Here is a 20,295-nt window from a genome sequence, read left to right as displayed (position 1 = left end):
ATATCACTGGACAATATTTTCTTGATTATTCCTTCCAATATATTTAAATATTTGATTAAACTAAATAAGGAGAATACTCATACCATTTCACGCCAACATGATAAACGCATAGTGGCCTTTTCCTAGTGACGCATCGTATATCGAATTAGTACTGTAAAAGCGAGTTATATTTATTTATATTATCTCGAATTTTTTTCCTAAAACACTGATATATGTACCATCAGATCGTTCCCAATGCCTATGATATTTAGAATTCAATCTCGTATTTCGATATTTTAGACATTTTAAATTTTGGGTCATTTAAGTGTTTTTTAAAAAAAGTTTGAAAGATAATGTAAAGGCAGCTTTGCCGCATCTTTTTAATTATATGATTTGTCGCCGTTTCTAATAATTATCAACAGAAATAATTATCATGAATGGCAATATTGTTGATCTTCCTTCGGGGGTTGTATTTGCCAGTCACATCCTAGGGACGATGCAACTTCATAAAAGTCCATTTCAAAAAACGCGACGACCGGAGTCACTACGTTCTCATTTTCCAGTTTATTTTATTGTGTTTTATGACGTCCAAGCTGAATTTCATCAAATGGTGAGTTTGTTCACAGAATATTGCAGTTTTTTATTTTATTTATCATTTATTATGTATTAAATATCGATTTGTTATATTTTAATTATTATTTTTTATTTATTAGCGTTCACTTCTCATTTTCTATATATTATTTTCCATTTGTAATTCTTCATTCATAATTCTCTATTATTTTGTACTTATTATTCTCTGTTCATTATGCTCTACTTATTTATTCATTTAAACTACCATCGTTATATATTTTATTGTACCTATTTTATTATTTTTTCGAATCATCGTATATTCTCCATAATTCTTAGATTTTGGCAAATCAAAGGTAATAGTTTTGTAGCTGCAACTGTAAATATCAATAATAACTATTTTATAATCCAAAAACCAACGTCACAGTTGCTAAAGTTACTTATTCATAGTTATGGCACCGAAAGTGGCATGTGGCTTTTAACTTTCTCTCTTGTACGCATTGTACATCCATCCTAGCTGGAGCTGAGAAGTGAGTGCACTAGTGACAGTACTATAGAATATATACTAATATTACATAGTTTATTATATTCATTTATCGATACTATTATAGCTGCCAATATTTTGATTGCTAATACCATTATTTTTTAATTACCCCACAATAGAAGTATCTATCAACGTAGTATTTCAACTACATTTTAATTTTACCCCTGTCAATGGAAATTAGTTGCTCAGATACTTTTTTCTTATGATTGCAAAGTTATTACTCGACCACCTCGACATTCAAGATCTCGTATGCTAATGTGCATTATTTATTTTGCAATTTATTGAGTAAGTAGTTTTATATCATTAATTTTGATCACTGCCTTTATTTATTTTAGATGTTTAATTTTTTATCATTCTTCTATTAAATGCAATCTTTATTTTACTCCCTGGGTTCAATACTATAGTACTATTTTATTTGAAGTATTTAACAGGCCAATTGAAATGTCCCCGGACTGACACATAGATGGCACTATTAGACTTAATTATTGTAAATATTATTATATTAGTTTTAATGACCGTAAATTGAAATGAAATAGCAGACACTCTAAAGATATTAACTGAACATGTTCATCATACGATTCACGAATGATTCATTTGGGTATGAAAAAGTTCTGTGCAAAGTGGGTGCCGCGCGAGCTCACTTTTGACTAAAAACAACGACGAATTGAAGATTCGGAGCAGCGTTTGAAGATGATCAAGTGTAATAAATCCGAGTTTGTGCATCCATTTGTGACAATGGATGAAGCATGGCTCCATCACTTCACACAGAAGTCCAATCGACAGTCATCCGAGTGGACTGCACACAACGAATCCGCTCCAAAGCATGGAAAAACGCAAAAGTCGTCTGGCAAGGTTATGGCGTCTGTATTTTGGGATGCGAATGGAATAATTTTCATTAACTACCTTGAAAAAGCATGGACCGTCAACAGCGACTATTACATAGCATTACTGGACCGTCCGAAAGACGAAATCGCCGAAAAACGGCCGCATTTGAAGAAAAACGAAGTGCTGCTTCACAAAGACAATGCACCGTGTCACAAGTCAGTGACAACGATGGCAATAATCCATGAATTGGGGTTCGAGTTGCTTCCTCATCCACCGTATTCTCAAGATCTGGCTCTCAGCTATGATTTCCTGTTCTCAGATCTCAGAAGAATGCTCGCTGGGAAGAAGCTTTCGTCGAATGCAGAAGTGTGCCGAAAGTGAGGCCTATTTTGAAGCCAAGGATAAATCGTACTACAAAAATGGTATCGAAAAGTTGGAGGGTCGCTATAATCAGGGTTAGAATTTAGAATCAGTTACTTCTCTTGAAGGGAATTATGTTGAATAGAAAAAACTAATTTTGACAAAAAAATTTCTTTTACTATGGTAGGCTGGGGACTTTTCATTTGACATGTTATTATCAACAATAAACAGTATCTCTTCTTACTGGTAAGAACGCGTACTTAATGGAAATATATGGAAAATAACTACGTTTATGTTCTTGATTCTTAATTAATGTTACGGAATGAAAACAAAATGTGATGCAATATATTCCGCAAGGCGGAACATGAATTACCTGGCGTTCCCCAGGCATTTTTGGTTTGTTTATCTACTACCCCCAAATTTCTCGTTCGAACTTAATATTTCCTGCCGCTCATTTATATTACATTGCCACTTTGATATTTGAGATACGACAACGATATCCTTATTATTTTACGCCGTTATCGTTCCACGTTCGTAATTTATAGGGAACCTCGTTAATTAAGTTCAAATCCATTCCAAGGACATTATTCCCTTTTGACGTCAATCCATTCTGGTTTTGTTAATTCATCGTATATTGTTTATTGTATTTCAGATATTTTGTCTCTTTATGTTAATTTAAATATAAAGACTGCAAAATCCTTTTGAAATTCAACATTTTCCTTTGAAAATTAATTTATTTTTGAAATTATTGTTCATAGCTAGCTGTTATTTACTCCACTTTCTTTCAAATATAAGTCAGACGAAGCCTATTTTAAGGCTTTATAAAATACCGTTTTTATTTACACAAAAATAAACATGTCACTGTTCTGCTAGAACATATAGCGTTATAACAGACTACTTGATTATAATATTATAATTATTAATAACTAATTATGGTATTATTAATTTTTTTAACGATTAGCTGGAAGGCTCTCTAACTCTCTTCAAAAGGCTGATCTCAGATATTTAAATATATAAAAAGGATTAAGATAAGAGGATATTAATCAGCCACTTCTTGATCTGTATTTTAGCTTTAGATCAGAGCGTTTGCTCTCCCAGGTGTCTACCAATATATCAATAACACTTTCGTTTTATTTTATTAATTCTGCTGTGATGGACACTAACTGAGGTTTCTACACAACATCATCATTCGACTTCGTTATAGAAGAACAAATAGTTAGAAACAATAACTTGGAGAATGTAAAGATGTAAAATTAGCCGCAATCATCGAATTTGAAAGACCTCAAGCATATCAATATCAGATTGCACCAATATCCAAATATTCTTATGAAGAAAGAATATAAGTGTTCGAAAACAGTCGAGATTTTGGTTTCCGCTCTCTCACACTTTGTTATGGAGGTAAGATTTCTTACAACTTCAACCGAGGCCAGTTCGACTTAGTACTTAAAATGTCTTCTTTTCTAATATTAATAAATAATAAAATTATTTTCAAAACCAAATTAAGAATATATTTTTAATTTATATAAATAAAAAAATTACAAATAATTAAAATCCTGCACTTCCGATCCATTTGTTGTCAATGTTTTGGTATTTTCTTCATCAATTCTCAAACAAAAATTCATTATTCAATGTATATATATATATATATATATATATATATATATATATATATATATATATATACATACATATATATATATATACATATATATATATATATATATATATATATATATATATATATAATGCTATTAGCGTCAACATCTGTATCAGCAAACTGTTATAAGTTAGTTGGTACTTAAGGGTTTATTACTCTAAAAGCCAATAAATAAGAACTAACGTATTTAACTAATATATTCATCAAGTTTAAGAGAGAAGATTGGAGGGTGATTTGTTGAAGTAATTTTGGAAGGAAAAACGATGATATATCCATATCTCAATATTATGGTAGATAATCTTGAAAATTAATAATTGAAAATTAATGAAGAAAAGGCCATAGTATTTACAACTGCCGCATCGCCTGCTGTTGCAAATCTCAAGGAAATGCGGTTAGAGCTAGTGTAGGACTTTATATTTGAAAGCATTAATACATATCAAGAGACTACCATCTACCGCCTGAGCAATAGGCTGAATCGACCTGGTTGCGAGCTTTTGCTTTTTCTTCTCTAAGATGGTGCGTGTGAAATAGAGGAAATATTGCAACCATGATTAAAATACACCCCCTGGGTAAAATAATAATGTGCTGATATTATGCCTATGCATATTTATGTATTGTTTGTAATATGATTGTAGATAACAATGTACATTAGTATAGCAGCATTTAGGAACTCTATTTTTCAAGATTATTTATTGTTTCAAAATAATTTTGATGGTATTTTTAAACCTACCTTTCATGAAACATCAGCTATATGAAAAAATAAGTTAATTACAGAAAGTCATTGTATGTTCCATGATGTGAAATGAAACCCTTAAATAAACGTCAATTTTTTTTTATTATCTGAAAATAATATTTTGGACGTATTCATAAAGCTCTATTATGTAAAATAACAATAATTCTATTTAAATAAACTATTAAGGTGGAATTCTATATCTGCTAACATTATTCTATGATATGATAACTATAAGAATGAACATATCAATATTTTCGTATAAACCACACGAGAAAACAAGTTAATCGCGAAAGGTCATTATGATTCCGCACATAAAAGTACCTGATGTCAATATATATTTACGATCGAAGAACTTCCGAACGATCCATATATACATTTCATGTATTCCTTCAAGACTAAAGCCCTCCTCCATTCGAGAGAGGTAACGCATAATTTCTAGATCCGAAATTGGCAGCCACTGAGGCAAATCCGTAAAGCTGACGATAAATATTTTATAACGGCGAGCAGTTCGTTTATTGTGAAGCTTTTTTTCGCGTCTGTACCCCAAACAGAACACGCCATGGCGGGTTTTGTACTTCGTGATTTCTATATGAAAAACGGAACCTAAGTATAAATAACAGACGATGAATTATGTAGTTGTTTATGCTTGATGAAATTACGTTGAAACGATTGCTTATAAAAAATATCTGTTTTAATACCTATTGGCTTAAATTTTGAATATCCACATTAAGTTTCATTTATAATAAGCAACAAATGTTTCATGATTTCATTAATATATCGATATATATGATATTATCAATAGCTTCGATTTTACATGATTTCTGTATAATTCAATAGATCCATCAATATATCAATAATCACAAAGATATAATAATATACTACAGTTAGATAATTGGAAACATATTTATCTTAGAATTAAAAGTAATATTATTAAGATTTTATCAGAAATAAAAATACACAGTGTCAAAATTTGCCCAATCAAGAGCGTTATGAAACATTGACATTACATTGACATTATTAACCATCATTTCCGCATTCCAATATTTGAACTTTGCAGAAGATTCGATTTTATTTCGATCATTTATCTTATATTTCAGAGTTAAAAAATTGGCTTTTAGCCAAACAACGAAAAGAAGAGACAAATAAAAAAAATTTAGCCATTCGTTGATAGTGACTCTAACAGAAATAATAATTTTAAAAAATATATTAGAACTGTGAGAATAGTATTATTAAAATCACGTGCCTAATATTTGTTAAGACATCAAAATTTTATCGATGGCAAACCGAATTAAAAATTTAAATCCACGTAAATGTATTTGACAGGCCCAAATATTTATTTTACGTTGTTCATAGAAACTACAACAGAAGAAAAGTTAAAATTATATTAAATGTATAAAATAGATGTTTGATTTTGTTAAAATTTTAGCAGCTCTGTGAAACGAGAAAGCCTTTCCGATATTGTATCAAATCAACTTTTAATATTTAGAAAATAAAATGTTAACAAACACATGTTAAAGGCATGGATTTATTTTTATTATTTTTCTTTGAATTTTGAGAATATATCGTATAATAAATGTTCAGTCAGAAGCCATAGAATAGATAGATTTTCTTCGGTCTACTTGTATGAGTAATCCAGTCGAGTAATTAATCGACTTCAAAAAACAAGGAGGTTCAATATTCGACTGTATATTTTTTTAACAGGTCAATTGAAAAGTCTACCATAGTAAAACACATTTTTTTGGCAATATTTTTATTTATTCAACATAATTCACTTCAAGAGTGATACACTCATTATAGCGACCCTCGAGCTTTTTGAAATCATTTTTGTAGTACGATTTGCCTTTTGCTTCAATATAGGCCTCAGTTTCGGCGATAACCTCTTCATTCGATGAAAATTTCTTCCCAGCGAGTATTCTTTTGAAATCTGAGAACAGAAAATAGTCTCTGGGGGTCAGTTCTGGAGAATACGGTGAGTGAGGAAGCAACTCGAAGACCAACTCGAAAGGGATTTTTGCCATTGTTTCCACTGACTTGTGACACGGTGCATTGTCTTGGTGAAGCAGCACTTCAATTTTTCTTCAAATGCGGCCGTTTTTTTGCCGATTTCGTCCTTCCAACAGTCCAATAACGCTATGTAATAGTCGCTGTTGATGGTCCTTCTTTTTTCAAGATAGTCAATGAAAATTATTCCATGCGCATCCCAAATACAGACACCATTACCTTGCCAGATGACTGTGGCAGTCCACTCGAGTGACTGTCGATTGAACTTCTGAGTGAAGTGATGGAGCCATGCTTCATCCATTGTCACATATCGAGGCAAAAACTGGGGTTTATTACGTTTGATCATCTTCAAAAACTGCTTCGAATCATATGACGACATCAACTCGTCGTTGTTTTTGGCCAAAAGTGATCTCGCGCTTCACCCATTTTACACAGAACTTTCTCATGCCCAAATATCCGTGAATGATATGAAGTACAAGTTCGGTTGATATATTTAGAGTATCGTTTGATATTATGCGGATTTTTTAAATGTTTTCGTCGGTACAAAGTCTGTTGGGCATCCACTGCGTTCACCGTATTCTGCACTCATTTCACCACGTCTAAGCTTAGCATACCAATCCTTGATGGTTGATTTTCCTGGAGCAGTGTCCGGAAACTCGGCATGAAACCAAGTTTTTATTTCAACTGTATTTTTTCCCTTCAAAAAGTAATATTTTATCAAACTCAAAATTCTTTTTTATTAACCAACACCCAAAATTCTATAATTCACAAACAAATGTTCCGACAGATGTCAAATTTATACAGGCATATTTTGAGGGCTATCTAAAAACATATCGATTTAATTCTGTTAGTGCCATCTATGTGTGAGGACCGGAATTTTTCAATTGGCCTGTTATGTATGTTCATAGATGTCTCTGTCAAATTCTTTTTTCATTTGAAAGAGTGCACTTCCGAGGTGGTCCAATTGGAAACAAGTCTGGATCTGATGATGGATTTGGGGAAAATTGAAGAAAACCCTCAAATTTCAAAGGCACGTACAATATGTTCACACATTTTTTATTCAAAATATCAGATAATTGTGTATGCTGATGCGACGGAAGGCGCAACTCCTCGACGGTTAGGAGTTAGCGGATATTTTTTAAATATAATGGGGTCGTATAGACAACTAATTCTATACTTAAAAGTTATTTAGTTAAGCTGATGATGAAAGTAGTGACCGGATCGCTATACACTTCAGGGGTTCAAGAGCTTTCAGTAAAGGCCTTACCAAAGTCGTTCAGTGCCAAAGTCCTTTAGTTTGCTGTTTACGTACAAATCATATCATATGGGAATACGTAAAAATGTTGCAGGCAACAATATAAAAACAATAATACAATTTTGAGTCATATACACAAAATTAAATTACGAACGAAATAAATCTAATTTGTTGCTAGTACCGGCTTCAAACTGATCATTTGTTAGTAGTTAAAATAATATTGTAAATAGATAAATAAGTTTAGGTAGGTATTAAGCTAAATTGTGTGTATATAGTAGAAAATAAAATACGTGTAGTAAATATGTTAAATAAGGTTTTTGTTTATTTTTATTTAGTATTTATAACAATTATTATGCACATACCTTATTTTAAAACATTTTGTTTGCGTTATAATATAATTTTGATTATTTTTTACTTTTTATTGAGTTATTTATTCACTTTTTGAAGTGGGTTAATCTTTTTTAAATATATTAGATTAAATATAATTGACTTTATTGTTTGGTAACTGCAAATCGAACATTACTTGGGATAATAACAACACAAATCAAGTATAACCTCAAATGTCATCAACGGTGTTATTTACCTCTATAATTATTTTATATCCCAGTTTTGTTTTATATTTTTTATATTCCAAAAGTTTAGTACCAAAGTATCTTATACTTTTACGTTTCATTTTGCTTTAAAAATAATCCGATTTAAATTAATATAAACAAAATAATGAGATACTTATAAAATATTAGGATTTTGTGAAATAACCTTTAATTAATATAATTAACATCACTAGATGAAATAATAATTATAATAACTGAATCAAAAGTAAATTACATGTTTAAATGTGTATCATTATAATAACATCAAACATACAGTTATAAATAAATGTATACTACCCTAATTAAAAAAGGCGATACTTTTAAACTACAGCGAATTTATTTATTTTCGAGGAATAACGTTTTTTTAATTTTTGAACATTCCGTATAATTCTATAAAATTGAAGGTATTCTCAATTCTATTCTATTCTGCCCAAGCTATTCCAAACTATATTATCAAGTTGCATCAAAAGCATATTCTTTAGTTTAAATAATACCCGGATTATTAACAATACTAAATAAACTGATGAGAACTATTGCCGGCTAAAAAGCAGTGCCACGTCAGAATACTAATTTCGCAATAGAACTAAATTGATTTTCTTAAAAAAAAGTCTATATTTGTGGATTATTAGAAATAAAAAAGTTATATATGAAACATTGTGTGATTTGTCGAATGACCCACATATCTCAGAGTTAGGTACTTACTTTAATCAAAGCTATCCATTAGTAAAAATACAAAGATTCAACATAAACAACTACTAAATAAGCTAAGTTAACTGTGATGGTTAGACAATATCTACATAAAACAACAACAATATTTCATTGGTATTGTTGAGTTCTTTAATGTATGGAGACTCAAATTATTGATGGTTCAAAATGTTCCAATCATTACTTCAATTCATATTTGATTTGAAGTAATCTGCTGCCGAAACTCATCAAACAATTTTAGAATCGTTGGTTTTGGTTTCAACGATTCAAATTTGTTGATATAGACCAAAGAAATGCCAGGAGCAGCAATAAAGTTCGATAATGAATTGTACTGAATAAATTGTTAATGAAAAATTACTCTTAAAATTTCCATGAACTTTTAGATAACTTAGTAGTTCATAAATAAACTGTTTGCAAACATTTCTATACGATGATAAAGATTTTAAAGGAGCTAAAATTTATGTCATATGAATTAATTGAAAATGCCGTTTCAACATACCGTTTTCACTACTTACCAGGAAAAAGAGGCATGTTGTGGCTTATGGTAATCACCAGATATATAGCTCAGGCGTTGTCCCATCTTAATCACCAATAATGATCGAGAGAAAATTCTCTTAATCGAAGAGTCTAAAAGTGTAGCCAATTATCAAAAATTAGCTCAAAGCGTTTCTAAAAAATTCTTGTAATATCTTTCATGAACTAACTTGAGGATGGGAAAGACATATAGCTTCCAAACGCCAGTATTTGACATAATGTTTTCTATTTTTGTAAAATCACAATTATATTTTCAACAAAACTGAATCAATAAATATTTAAAGGAAGTGGTAAATCACCACTTATTAAAATAAATTAATATAAACAGATATTCCTGATTATTCCAAATTACTATAGTTCCTTTAATCAAGCAAATATTTGCCAGACAAATGCAATATATCCGTGTGTTTAGCCTGTATTGGATCGCTAGAGCAAACTATAATCGGTATTGATTAATAGAAACATTACAAATTATATTCTGACATTAGAACGTGGTTACTAATGTCTTGTATGCGAAACTAGCGCTATATCAGACATAAATGAGGATGCACAAACACAATTAACGATTCCCACAGATAAATTTACTAAGAATTTACCACTTGCATCTATTATATGGAACCAAGTTCGTTGATAATTTATATGATTAAATGATTTTGTTATTAATGAAAAACACATTTAGGAAACAGCGTATAGTAAATGGTTGAACATTCAATTATTTTAAATTTTAAGCGTTCATTTGGTATTAACAAGTTTTAAAAACAGCAACACAATGCTTTTGATTTTAACTTCATTTCAATATATATTTGCTAAATTTGACACAGAATGGAAATACATAACGGTTATTTTAAAATTCAAAGATAAGCTGTAAGCTTCCAAGAGCTTTTACGTTTAAGCTTATTTCCTATAGAGGAGTGGAAAGAAAATTAGAACGAATTGATTATTTGAGCAATATATATATAGAATTGATTTTATTGTAAAAAAGTGAAGGAAATAATACTTTTAAAAATAATGTATTTTGTGTTTTAGCAAAGCTTTCGAATATAATTTTACGTTTTTTGCCTATTTTCGTACATTCTGGCCGGCTTTTATTAATTTTAACAAAAAAAAGCTGTACAATGTTAAAAAGTAATTGGATAACTTCAAGTTCTTCAAGATCAACAATGTAAAAATATTTTCAATATATATATGACCTTGGATATGCCGATCGCAAGAAATGTCGCAAATTAAATTCAATGAGGTAAAAATAAACTAAAGATAGAAACAGAATACTGTTATAGTAATGTGAAAATTGGACATTGTAAAAAAAACCTAGGAGATTGAACGGGAAGAGTATATATTTCGCCCCCGACATTGCCATAGTTGAAATATTTCTCATCTACTACGCTGAATATCTCGAACGATATAGATAATTCTTTTAGCAACTTCTTCAGTTCATCTTCTTAATTCAATTCTTCGATCATCACCTGCCACAATATTTAGCAGCTCAGTCAGCTATTGACTGAAATCGTATTAGAAACGAAGTTCGTTTAAAATGCGACAATCAGTGCAAAGAAAAGCACATTTCTGAAATTGAGCTTTTAGGTTTAAGATGCCCCAAATAGCTCCGATAAAGGCATGTGTTAAGATTGTAGCTAGAGATCTAAAGAGAGAGGAGACCTGGAGGAACAAGTGCGGCCGATCGCCTAATGTGGCAAGGTTTAGTGAATAATATTCCATGCCCTACGACATCAACTGCAGCGTAATGGTTGAGTATTACCTGAACGCCCTATATAGATTGATGATGATGATGATAATGTTCTTACCTCATTGATGAAATTTAACCCTCAAAAGAACTGAGCAAGAATAGGTGGCGGTGTACTAGTACTGATAAAATTAACATACAAATATTTACTTATAATAATCTGATTCAGTACAAAGAGATAATTTTAGTAAACAATAAGTTTAGTTGAGAGTTATTGTGTGGTCGAGGAAAATATATTTCCTCGCATAATTTGTCTGCTATTGTAATTTGTGTGAATATTCAGTTCTAACGAAAGTTAGATTGAGAAAAATTTAATTACCATATTCTCATGATGAAAAAATGTTTGTACCTACTTGATCCAAATATACTTTCTTCAATTATTTTAAAAGGAACAAAAACTGTTAAAAAAAACCAGTATAAATTTTAAAAAATACACCAGATTGTCATAATATTGTACCCTTGTAAGGTTACGAGGTGTTGAGGTGTTACGAGATGTAGGATGGATTATAATTTACCTAATTTTTTACGTTGCAAGACTACATAAATCTAACTATATGCTATCAAAACTTAAATTTTGACATTAACTATATCTGTGTTTTTGTTTCTAATACACCATGTCTTATTTGATTCTTTGAAAAAAGAACTGAAAATTTAAAAAAAGCAACATATATTTTAGTACATCCCTTTTGAGAATTTAATTGTTAAATATATCCACGGAAATGTTTGCTAGTAGCATTTATTAGGAAATATTATTTAAGTTTTGTAATGTGTTGCAACTACAATGTTCATAGACGTCGAAATAATTGTATATATGGGAACTTAGGTATCTTAACGGGTTTTATACCAATAAGAATACAGCGTGTTACTCGACAACGACTTACATAAACAAAACTTTATGTTTGCGGGCGCATAAACTGCAAAACAGTTTTGTTGGAAGCGTTATTCATTGCCGAGGATATGCATCAAAATTGAGATATTAGGAAGTTTCACTGAGTCTTTTGAAATGTTTTGTGTTTTAACAACGATATCTACGTAGATACATATTGTATTATGTTATTTAGTTTTAGGTAGCATAAACAATTATTCATAATATTACGAAATAATTTATTAGCCTTTTTTCTTAACTTAATAATATTATTGGATAATTTGATTATTCTATCAGTATATCACTTTTGTCAAAGTGTGTTACAGTATAATACTTGTAATTAGTGTTGCGAACTATCCACTGAAAACGACTAGCGATTGTTGACAGAAGTTGACTTTTCACTAATTCAACTGATTGTACTACTTTTTACTAGTCACTGTTTCAGTCGACTACTATGTGCCGAATTTATGCTTACAAAATTTATATGTAATATATTTTGTTTTATGTTTTTTTTTCGGCGGTTTGCTTGTAAAAAACAATATATTGTACATAAATATAGCAGCATTTTGGAACGCTATTTTATCGTGTAGAGAATAAAATTGTGAATAATAAATAGTAGTTTTGATTGTTTATGATAATAATATTTTCATTTATATAATTATTTTTATTAATTGAGTTTTGTTTTGATCTAACCCTCTCGATTTTTGTTCAAGACTTTTGATTCACAAAACTTCTTTCTTAATATCTTAAAAATTAAATTTGGATTCGAAATGGTCGCGAAATAAATTTTGAAAGGATTTGAAGGAGTTTTTACAGTAACATTTGTTAAAATTCCTAAAAAAATATTAACCGTAAAGAGGTATATAACGATATTCAATATTTAAACTAAGTGAATTTTCTGATAGAAAAATAGGTCTTTAATATTCAACAATATATTTTCATAGCTATTAAAAAAACAATAAAATAATGAAGGTTGCGACACATTTTGACAAAGACTTATTTTATCAGCAAGTAAGACATATAAATCTCTTTTATAATCTATTTTAATTATTTTGTGACTTTTCTGTAGAATGATGTGATCAGCGAAACCTTCTATGGTTTAGGAACATTTTGAAAGAGAATCTTCAACCTCTGCTATCTGCAATTAGATATTCATAAAAGACTGACAATTTTAGAAATTAAGGCGGTAGGCGGGAAATCTGTATTTTTAGATCCTAGTCTTAAAAAGCAGGATTTGGTAGTACAGATAATTTGTAAATTTGAACACACAACCACTGACGAAGAATGTTATTGTATATCTTTAGATTTTAGAATTTATTTAAGTTCCATTGTATTATCAATATTTATTATAGTATGTTATTCAAAAATGGCATTCCTTTTGACAGAGCCACACTGAGAAACATTGAGAATAAAATGAACTGAGATATGAGATACAAAACATTGAGATTCAAAAATAATTCTACTTTATTTAAAATAAAATTATTCATTGTAACTTAATAATATTCAGGAATTATTTATTTCCTTTTCTTTTTTATAATTAGTACGAGGAATATGTACATCCTCGTCTTACTTGTAGTACGTTTGGAAAAAAATTCGCACATTCGAGTGAAATGTAATAACCAATTATATTTATTAGATTATGTCTTCATTGCTTTTTAAATATTAAAATTAAATACCATGAAATGTATTTGGGATAATTACTCTATTCCTTTTCCATAAATTGAAAATAACACTAACATAGAACATTAGATAACACTGCCGTCAATTGCCTATTTAAATTGATTTAAAATGAAGTGATCCGAGCAATTATCTCCGTCCCTTCCTCTCTCGCAATTTATACCGGAAGGAATTCGTACATCTTCGTCTGATATCACGAATAGATAAAACAATCTAACCGTGCATTTGAGTAACTACTCTTTTCAGTTGCTAGTTTCTTGACTAACGACTGCTTCGACTATTTTCAGTCGATAGTTCACAACTTTACTTGTAATACTACTTATGGTACAACCAATTGTACAATACCATAGACCGGATAGCATGGATATCTTATATATAAAAATGAATCGCAAAATATGTTCCTAAGCGCATAACTCAACAACGCCTGGACCAATTTGGCCAAATCTTTTTTTAAAATGTTCGTTGAAGTTCAGGGATGGTTTTTACGGCGAGAAAAATTAGAATTATTGCTGGAAAAACCCTAAAAATAGCCCTTTTTGTTTGAATTTGTTTCGTGTATCAGTTGACAATTCATCTGTCATCTGTCAAAAGTCATCTGTAACAGACAACTTTTTTTTTTTAAATTTGATATGACTTGAACTCAAATCCTTTTAATCCGTACGAATTGTTTTATTTATTTAAAATTTTTTATTTGTTTAAAATTTAATTCAAATTTTAAATAAATAAAACAATTCGTACGGCTTAAAAGGATTTGAGTTCAAGTCATATCAAATTAAAAAAAAAAAGTTGTCTGTTACAGATGACTTTTGACAGATGACAGATGAATTGTCAAGTGATACACGAAACAAATTCGTATATCGTGTTTTGTGCAGAGTGTTTAGTTAGTTAGTGTTTGTTTAGTTCGTGATTAGTGAAAAAATAATTTATATTTGATATGCCTCCTATAAGACGAAGCAATTTAGGTAGAAGAACCAGAAATGCTATAAACCAAGCTAATTACCGATCTAATCGTACTGCACAAGAACGTGACGACGGAAATGAACGTGAAAGAATTCGGATATCACAAACGCGTGAAGCGCGAGCGCGACATTCAACTAATAATCGCGCAAGTTTGAATCCAGCTGCTTTCAGTTACGATGTGTCAATTGACTACAGTAATTACCAATGTGTTGTTATTGGTTCTATGAACTTGGTTTGCTCACACTGTAAGGCATTAAAATACAAAAACGAAGCCAATGGATTGTGTTGCGCAAATGGTAAAGTGAAATTGATACAATTGGATCCACCACCAGAACCATTGTACTCATTGGTTTCAGGAATAGGAACAGATTCTATACACTTTTTGACACATATTCAACAATATAACAATTGCTTTCAAATGACTTCATTTGGGGCAACAAATGCAGTTCGGGAAAATTTTATGCCAACTTTCAAGGTATGTATTATAGCAGTTACTCATAATTATTTTAGCGAACAAAATTTTCTGTCACCAAAGTTAAGATGTGTTACTAATCTTCAATTTCTTAATCATTACGAAATATATCACTTAGTCATCATATTATATGGTGATTCAGTTTCAGTGACACTTTTATTATATTTTATATTTGATAGATATTAGTTAAAACTAAATATATACTTTTTAAGATCAAATATTATTTAAGTTTGATCATTGACAATCCATTAATTTATACCACACCATAATATTTTTTTTATTTACAGATACAAGGGCAAATATATCACAGAGCAGGTTCACTGTTACCAGTGTCAGATAGCGACAACAAATTCCTGCAAATTTATTTTATGGGCAATTCACCACAAGAAATTGATCTGCGTTGTGCACATAACAATTTAGTAAAAAGGTCTATTGTAGAACAATTACAAACTTTATTTCATCAACACAATCAATTGATTATATTGTTTAAAACTGCCCTGGATCTGATGCCATCCGATAATCACAAAATTGTAATCAGAGCTGATAAAACACCTGCAGGTCAACATACAAGACGTTTTAATGCACCAACTATTGATGAAGTTGCTATCGTTGTAGTTGGAGAAAACTTGGAATCCCGTGATATTTTTTACATCGTCGGAATTTTCAATTACAACCTATAAAGGAAACACACCGCTCATATGATGCACTGCAATATCCCATTATATTTTGGCAAGGTGAAGATGGCTACGATTTATCAATAAAAATGATAAATCCCATTACAGGTAACTAAAATATTAGTTTAGCTATGGCGATAATATCTCAGTCACTATATTATGTATTTTAATTTTATATTTGAATATTATTAAAACAAAATCTGTTTACAGGTTCTGAAACCAACAAAAAAGTCAGTTCAATGAACTATTATTCATACCGCCTAATGATTCGGGAAAATGCAGATAATCACATATTGAAATGTCGGCGATTATATCACAAATATGTTGATGACATGTATGTTAAAATTGAAACGGAGAGATTAACATTCATCAGGTTGAATCAAACCAAACTCCGATCTGAAGAGTATATTCACCTTCGAGATGCGATTAATACTGATGGAAATGCACAGAATGTCGGTCGGATGACTATTCTTCCAGCAACATACATCGGAAGCCCTCGGCATATGCACGAATATGCTCAAGATGCCATGTCGTATGTTCGTCATTATGGTACAGCAGATTTGTTCATCACATTTACATGCAATCCGCAATGGATACAAATTAAGCAGGAGTTATTACCTGGGAAATCATCCATTGATCGTCATGATATTACAGCCAGAGTCTTTAGACAAAAGTTGAAATCTTTAATGAATTTCATCGTAAAACATAATGTGTTTGGTGAGACACGCTGCTGGATGTATTCTGTGGAGTGGCAGAAACGAGGATTGCCACATGCACACATTTTGGTTTGGTTGGTTGAAAAGATAAGGCCAAATGAAGTTGATGCAGTGATATCAGCTGAAATCCCTAATGTACAAGTAGATCCTGGATTGCATGAGGTAGTTATCAAAAACATGATACATGGTCCCTGTGGAACTCTTAATCAAAATTCACCGTGTATGATGGATGGTAAATGTTCAAAACGATATCCACGGACATTAATATCGGAAACAATTACTGGTAATGACGGTTATCCATTGTATCGTCGCAGATCGACAGCAGACAATGGAAAATCAACAATTGTCAAATTAAATTAACAAGATATTGAAATAGATAATCGTTGGATTGTTCCATATTCACCCATTTTATCAAAGACATTCAAAGCACACATCAACGTTGAATCTTGCCATTCAGTGAAATCGATTAAATACATTTGCAAATATGTAACCAAAGGGAGTGATATGGCTGTGATTGGAATTGGTGCAGAGAATTCTAATGATGAAGTTACCCAATACCAAATGGGCCGCTATGTCAGTAGTAATGAAGCAGTTTGGCGAATATTTTCTTTTCCTATTCATGAGAGACACCCTTCTGTTGTTCACTTAGCTGTGCATTTAGAAAATGGACAAAGAGTGTATTTTACAGCACAGAACGCAGTACAAAGAGCTGCTCAGCCACCATCTACTACATTAACCAGTTTTTTTGAGACATGCCAAAACGATGATTTCGCACAAACATTGCTATATTCTGAAATGCCAAAATATTATACCTGGAATCAATCCTCAAGGAGATTTATACGACGGAAACAAGGAAAACCAGTTCCAGGATATACAGATGTATATTCCACCGATGCGATTGGCCGGATTTATTCAGTACATTCAAGCAATGATGAATGTTTTTATTTACGACTGCTATTAGTCAATGTACGTGGCCCAACATCATTCCAACAGTTACGAACTGTTGATGGTGAATTGTGTGGATCCTACAGAGAAGCCTGTCAACGTTTGCAATTGCTTGAAAATGACGCTCATTGGGATCAAACTCTCAATGATGCTGTAATATCATCACACACTCATCAAATACGAACATTGTTTTCTATAATCATATCTACATGCTTCCCATCAAACCCAATTGATTTGTGGATGAAGTACAAATATTATATGTGTGATGATATTTTGTATCAAATACGGAATAGAATGGGAAATCCAAATATACAAATCAGTGAAGAAATTTACAATGAAGCATTGATTTCAATTGAGGACATGTGCTTGATAATGTCAAACAAACTATTAATTCAATTAGGCCTGACCGCGCCCAATCGTCCAATGCATGACGCTTTTAACCAAGAGTTGCATCGAGAAAGACTGTATGATCTCAACGCTTTGAAAGAATAAATTCAAACAAATCTTCCACTGTTAAATGAACAACAGAAGTATGTATTTGAAACTCTTATGAAAGTAACAAATGATGAAACTGGAGGGATTTACTTCTTAGATGCACCTGGTGGTACAGGAAAAACTTTTTTGATTTCATTAATATTAGCAACAATTCGCTCACAAAATAAAATTGCACTTGCACTCGCTTCGTCGGGAATCGCAGCAACTTTGCTTGAAGGTGGTCGAACAGCCCATTCAGCACTAAAATTGCCATTAAATATGCAAAGCAATGAAACTCCAACCTGCAACGTTTCGAAGAACTCTGCAATGGCAAAGGTTTTGCAGCAATGTAAATTGATTGTTTGGGATGAATGCACGATGGCACATAAAAAATCTTTGGAGGCTTTAGACAGAACCTTAAAAGATCTACGTAGCAATAATAACCGATTTGGTGGTGCAATGATTTTATTAGCAGGAGATTTTCGTCAAACATTGCCAGTGATTCCACGATCAACGCCAGCTGATGAACTCAATGCATGTCTAAAGTCCTCCAATTTGTGGAAACATGTTAAAGTACTTCATTTAAGCAAGAATATGCGTGTCGAGTTGCAAAATGACCAATCTGGAAACATATTCTCTAAACAACTCATTGACATTGGTAATGGCAAATTTCCTATAGACATGTTGACGGCTTGCTTTTGCTATGACTATAAACAAGTCCCAGGGGCAATCATTAAGTGTTTGTGGTATTAATCTAGAAAACCCATGTTTCTCACATGGTCAATTGTATGTTGCCTGTTCCCGTGTTGGAAAACCATCAGATTTGTTTATCTATGCGCCAGGTAATCAAACAAAAAACATCGTATACCACAAAGCAATATAATGATAATAATAATAATAATTATGATTCACATGATTAACAATAAAGCGATTACTTACTTTTCAATCCTTATATATGTTTTATTTAATTATTTTTTATTCACAACGCCCTATCACCAGGGTGATGGTTCTGTTCAGGAGAATTTTTTAAAATACGTAGGCACAAAAACTGCCACATTACAAATCTTTTTGACAGGACGAAGTCTGTCGGGTCAGCTAGTTTTACATAAGAATGAACCTTAGTTATGTTCGTGACCCAACTAAGAATTTAAATGCAGTTACCAGGATATTAACTTCAGACTTACCATCGAACTATCTGGGTATCTGTGTCTATATCATCAAAACATATTTATATTGTCTAAGCGGCTGTACTTTAAAAATATACTTATATTTCATTTTATCACTTTTTAAGGTCACGGAAGAATGTATTAGACAAGGAAATCATGCGATTGTCATTTTATTTATTTTGGTTCTGCATTATCTCCATAGGTTTGCGCAATTGATGTATGTCTAACAGTATTCAAATGGTATAAATGGTACTCGCCAGATTTAAGGAGAATATTAAGACAAATAAGCACTGTCTCCGAATGCCGACTATAAATTGCTAATAATGATGAGCTATTTAATGACTCGTTTTTGCTTTAGTAGTTTTATCAGAACCTATAGGTATCTCAGTAAACAATACCAGCTGGGTATTCATTAAAATCTGACATTTCAGAAAGCATAGTGGAGTTTTAATGCGTTGAAAAAATTGCAATCTGACTTTAAAAGATGCTAAAAAAGTTTTCAGTTATTAGAAAAGAAGTGGCGTGAATATATTCACTAAGTACTCGCCAGTAAAAAGGTAATAAAGTAGTTAATTCTTACAAAAAATCGACAATGTTAAGTGGTAATGATATAACATATTAAAAGACCCGAGAGATGTCGTCCTGTTCAAACGTTTTAAATCCGAATATTGCAATTGTTTTTAAATAGATTGTAATTGTTTGAATCGTTTTGATAAAAATATTTGAGAATAAGTGTTATTTTTGCATTTTATACGAATATATCGGCGCTCAGATGGGTCACCAGCCACAACAATTGCAACTTTATTAACAATTGGCACATTGTATCTTCCTACGTGCTCTCTAAAAGGAATTTGG

The 20,295-nt window shown here is 31.2% G+C and overlaps 3 protein-coding genes across 4 annotated transcripts in view; 2 read left to right on the top strand and 1 right to left on the bottom strand.

Annotated features, from left to right (window-relative positions):
- LOC143193247 (uncharacterized) overlaps positions 1–20,295 on the bottom strand; it is a 327,672-nt gene that overhangs the window by 158,740 nt on the left and 148,637 nt on the right. The gene's annotated exons all lie outside the window — the stretch shown is intronic.
- Positions 14,832–16,145, top strand: LOC143193245 (uncharacterized). Its single transcript, XM_076399324.1, has 2 exons — positions 14,832–15,468; positions 15,753–16,145. The coding sequence occupies exons 1-2, from the start codon at positions 14,968–14,970 to the stop codon at positions 16,143–16,145; spliced, it is 894 nt and encodes a 297-aa protein (XP_076255439.1). The 5' UTR covers positions 14,832–14,967.
- Positions 15,753–19,220, top strand: LOC143193246 (uncharacterized). The gene is made up of 2 exons (XM_076399325.1): positions 15,753–16,247; positions 16,350–19,220. Exons 1-2 carry the CDS (start codon positions 16,229–16,231, stop codon positions 17,213–17,215), a joined length of 885 nt encoding a protein of 294 aa, XP_076255440.1. The 5' UTR covers positions 15,753–16,228; the 3' UTR covers positions 17,216–19,220.

The sequence above is a fragment of the Rhynchophorus ferrugineus genome, unplaced genomic scaffold, assembly GCF_030347505.1.
Source record: "Rhynchophorus ferrugineus isolate W39M unplaced genomic scaffold, kcgeb_rfMv2 rfM3, whole genome shotgun sequence".
Lineage (NCBI taxonomy): Eukaryota > Metazoa > Arthropoda > Insecta > Coleoptera > Curculionidae > Rhynchophorus > Rhynchophorus ferrugineus.
This window is presented reverse-complemented; position numbering and strand designations above follow the sequence as displayed.

Coding starts and splice junctions, on each gene's coding strand:
- LOC143193245 (XM_076399324.1), top strand. CDS start 14,968: ATGCCTCCTATAAGACGAAGCAATTTAGGTAGAAGAACCAGAAATGCT. Junction 15,469..15,752: donor ATTTTATGCCAACTTTCAAG/GTATGTATTATA, acceptor TTTTATTTACAG/ATACAAGGGCAAATATATCA.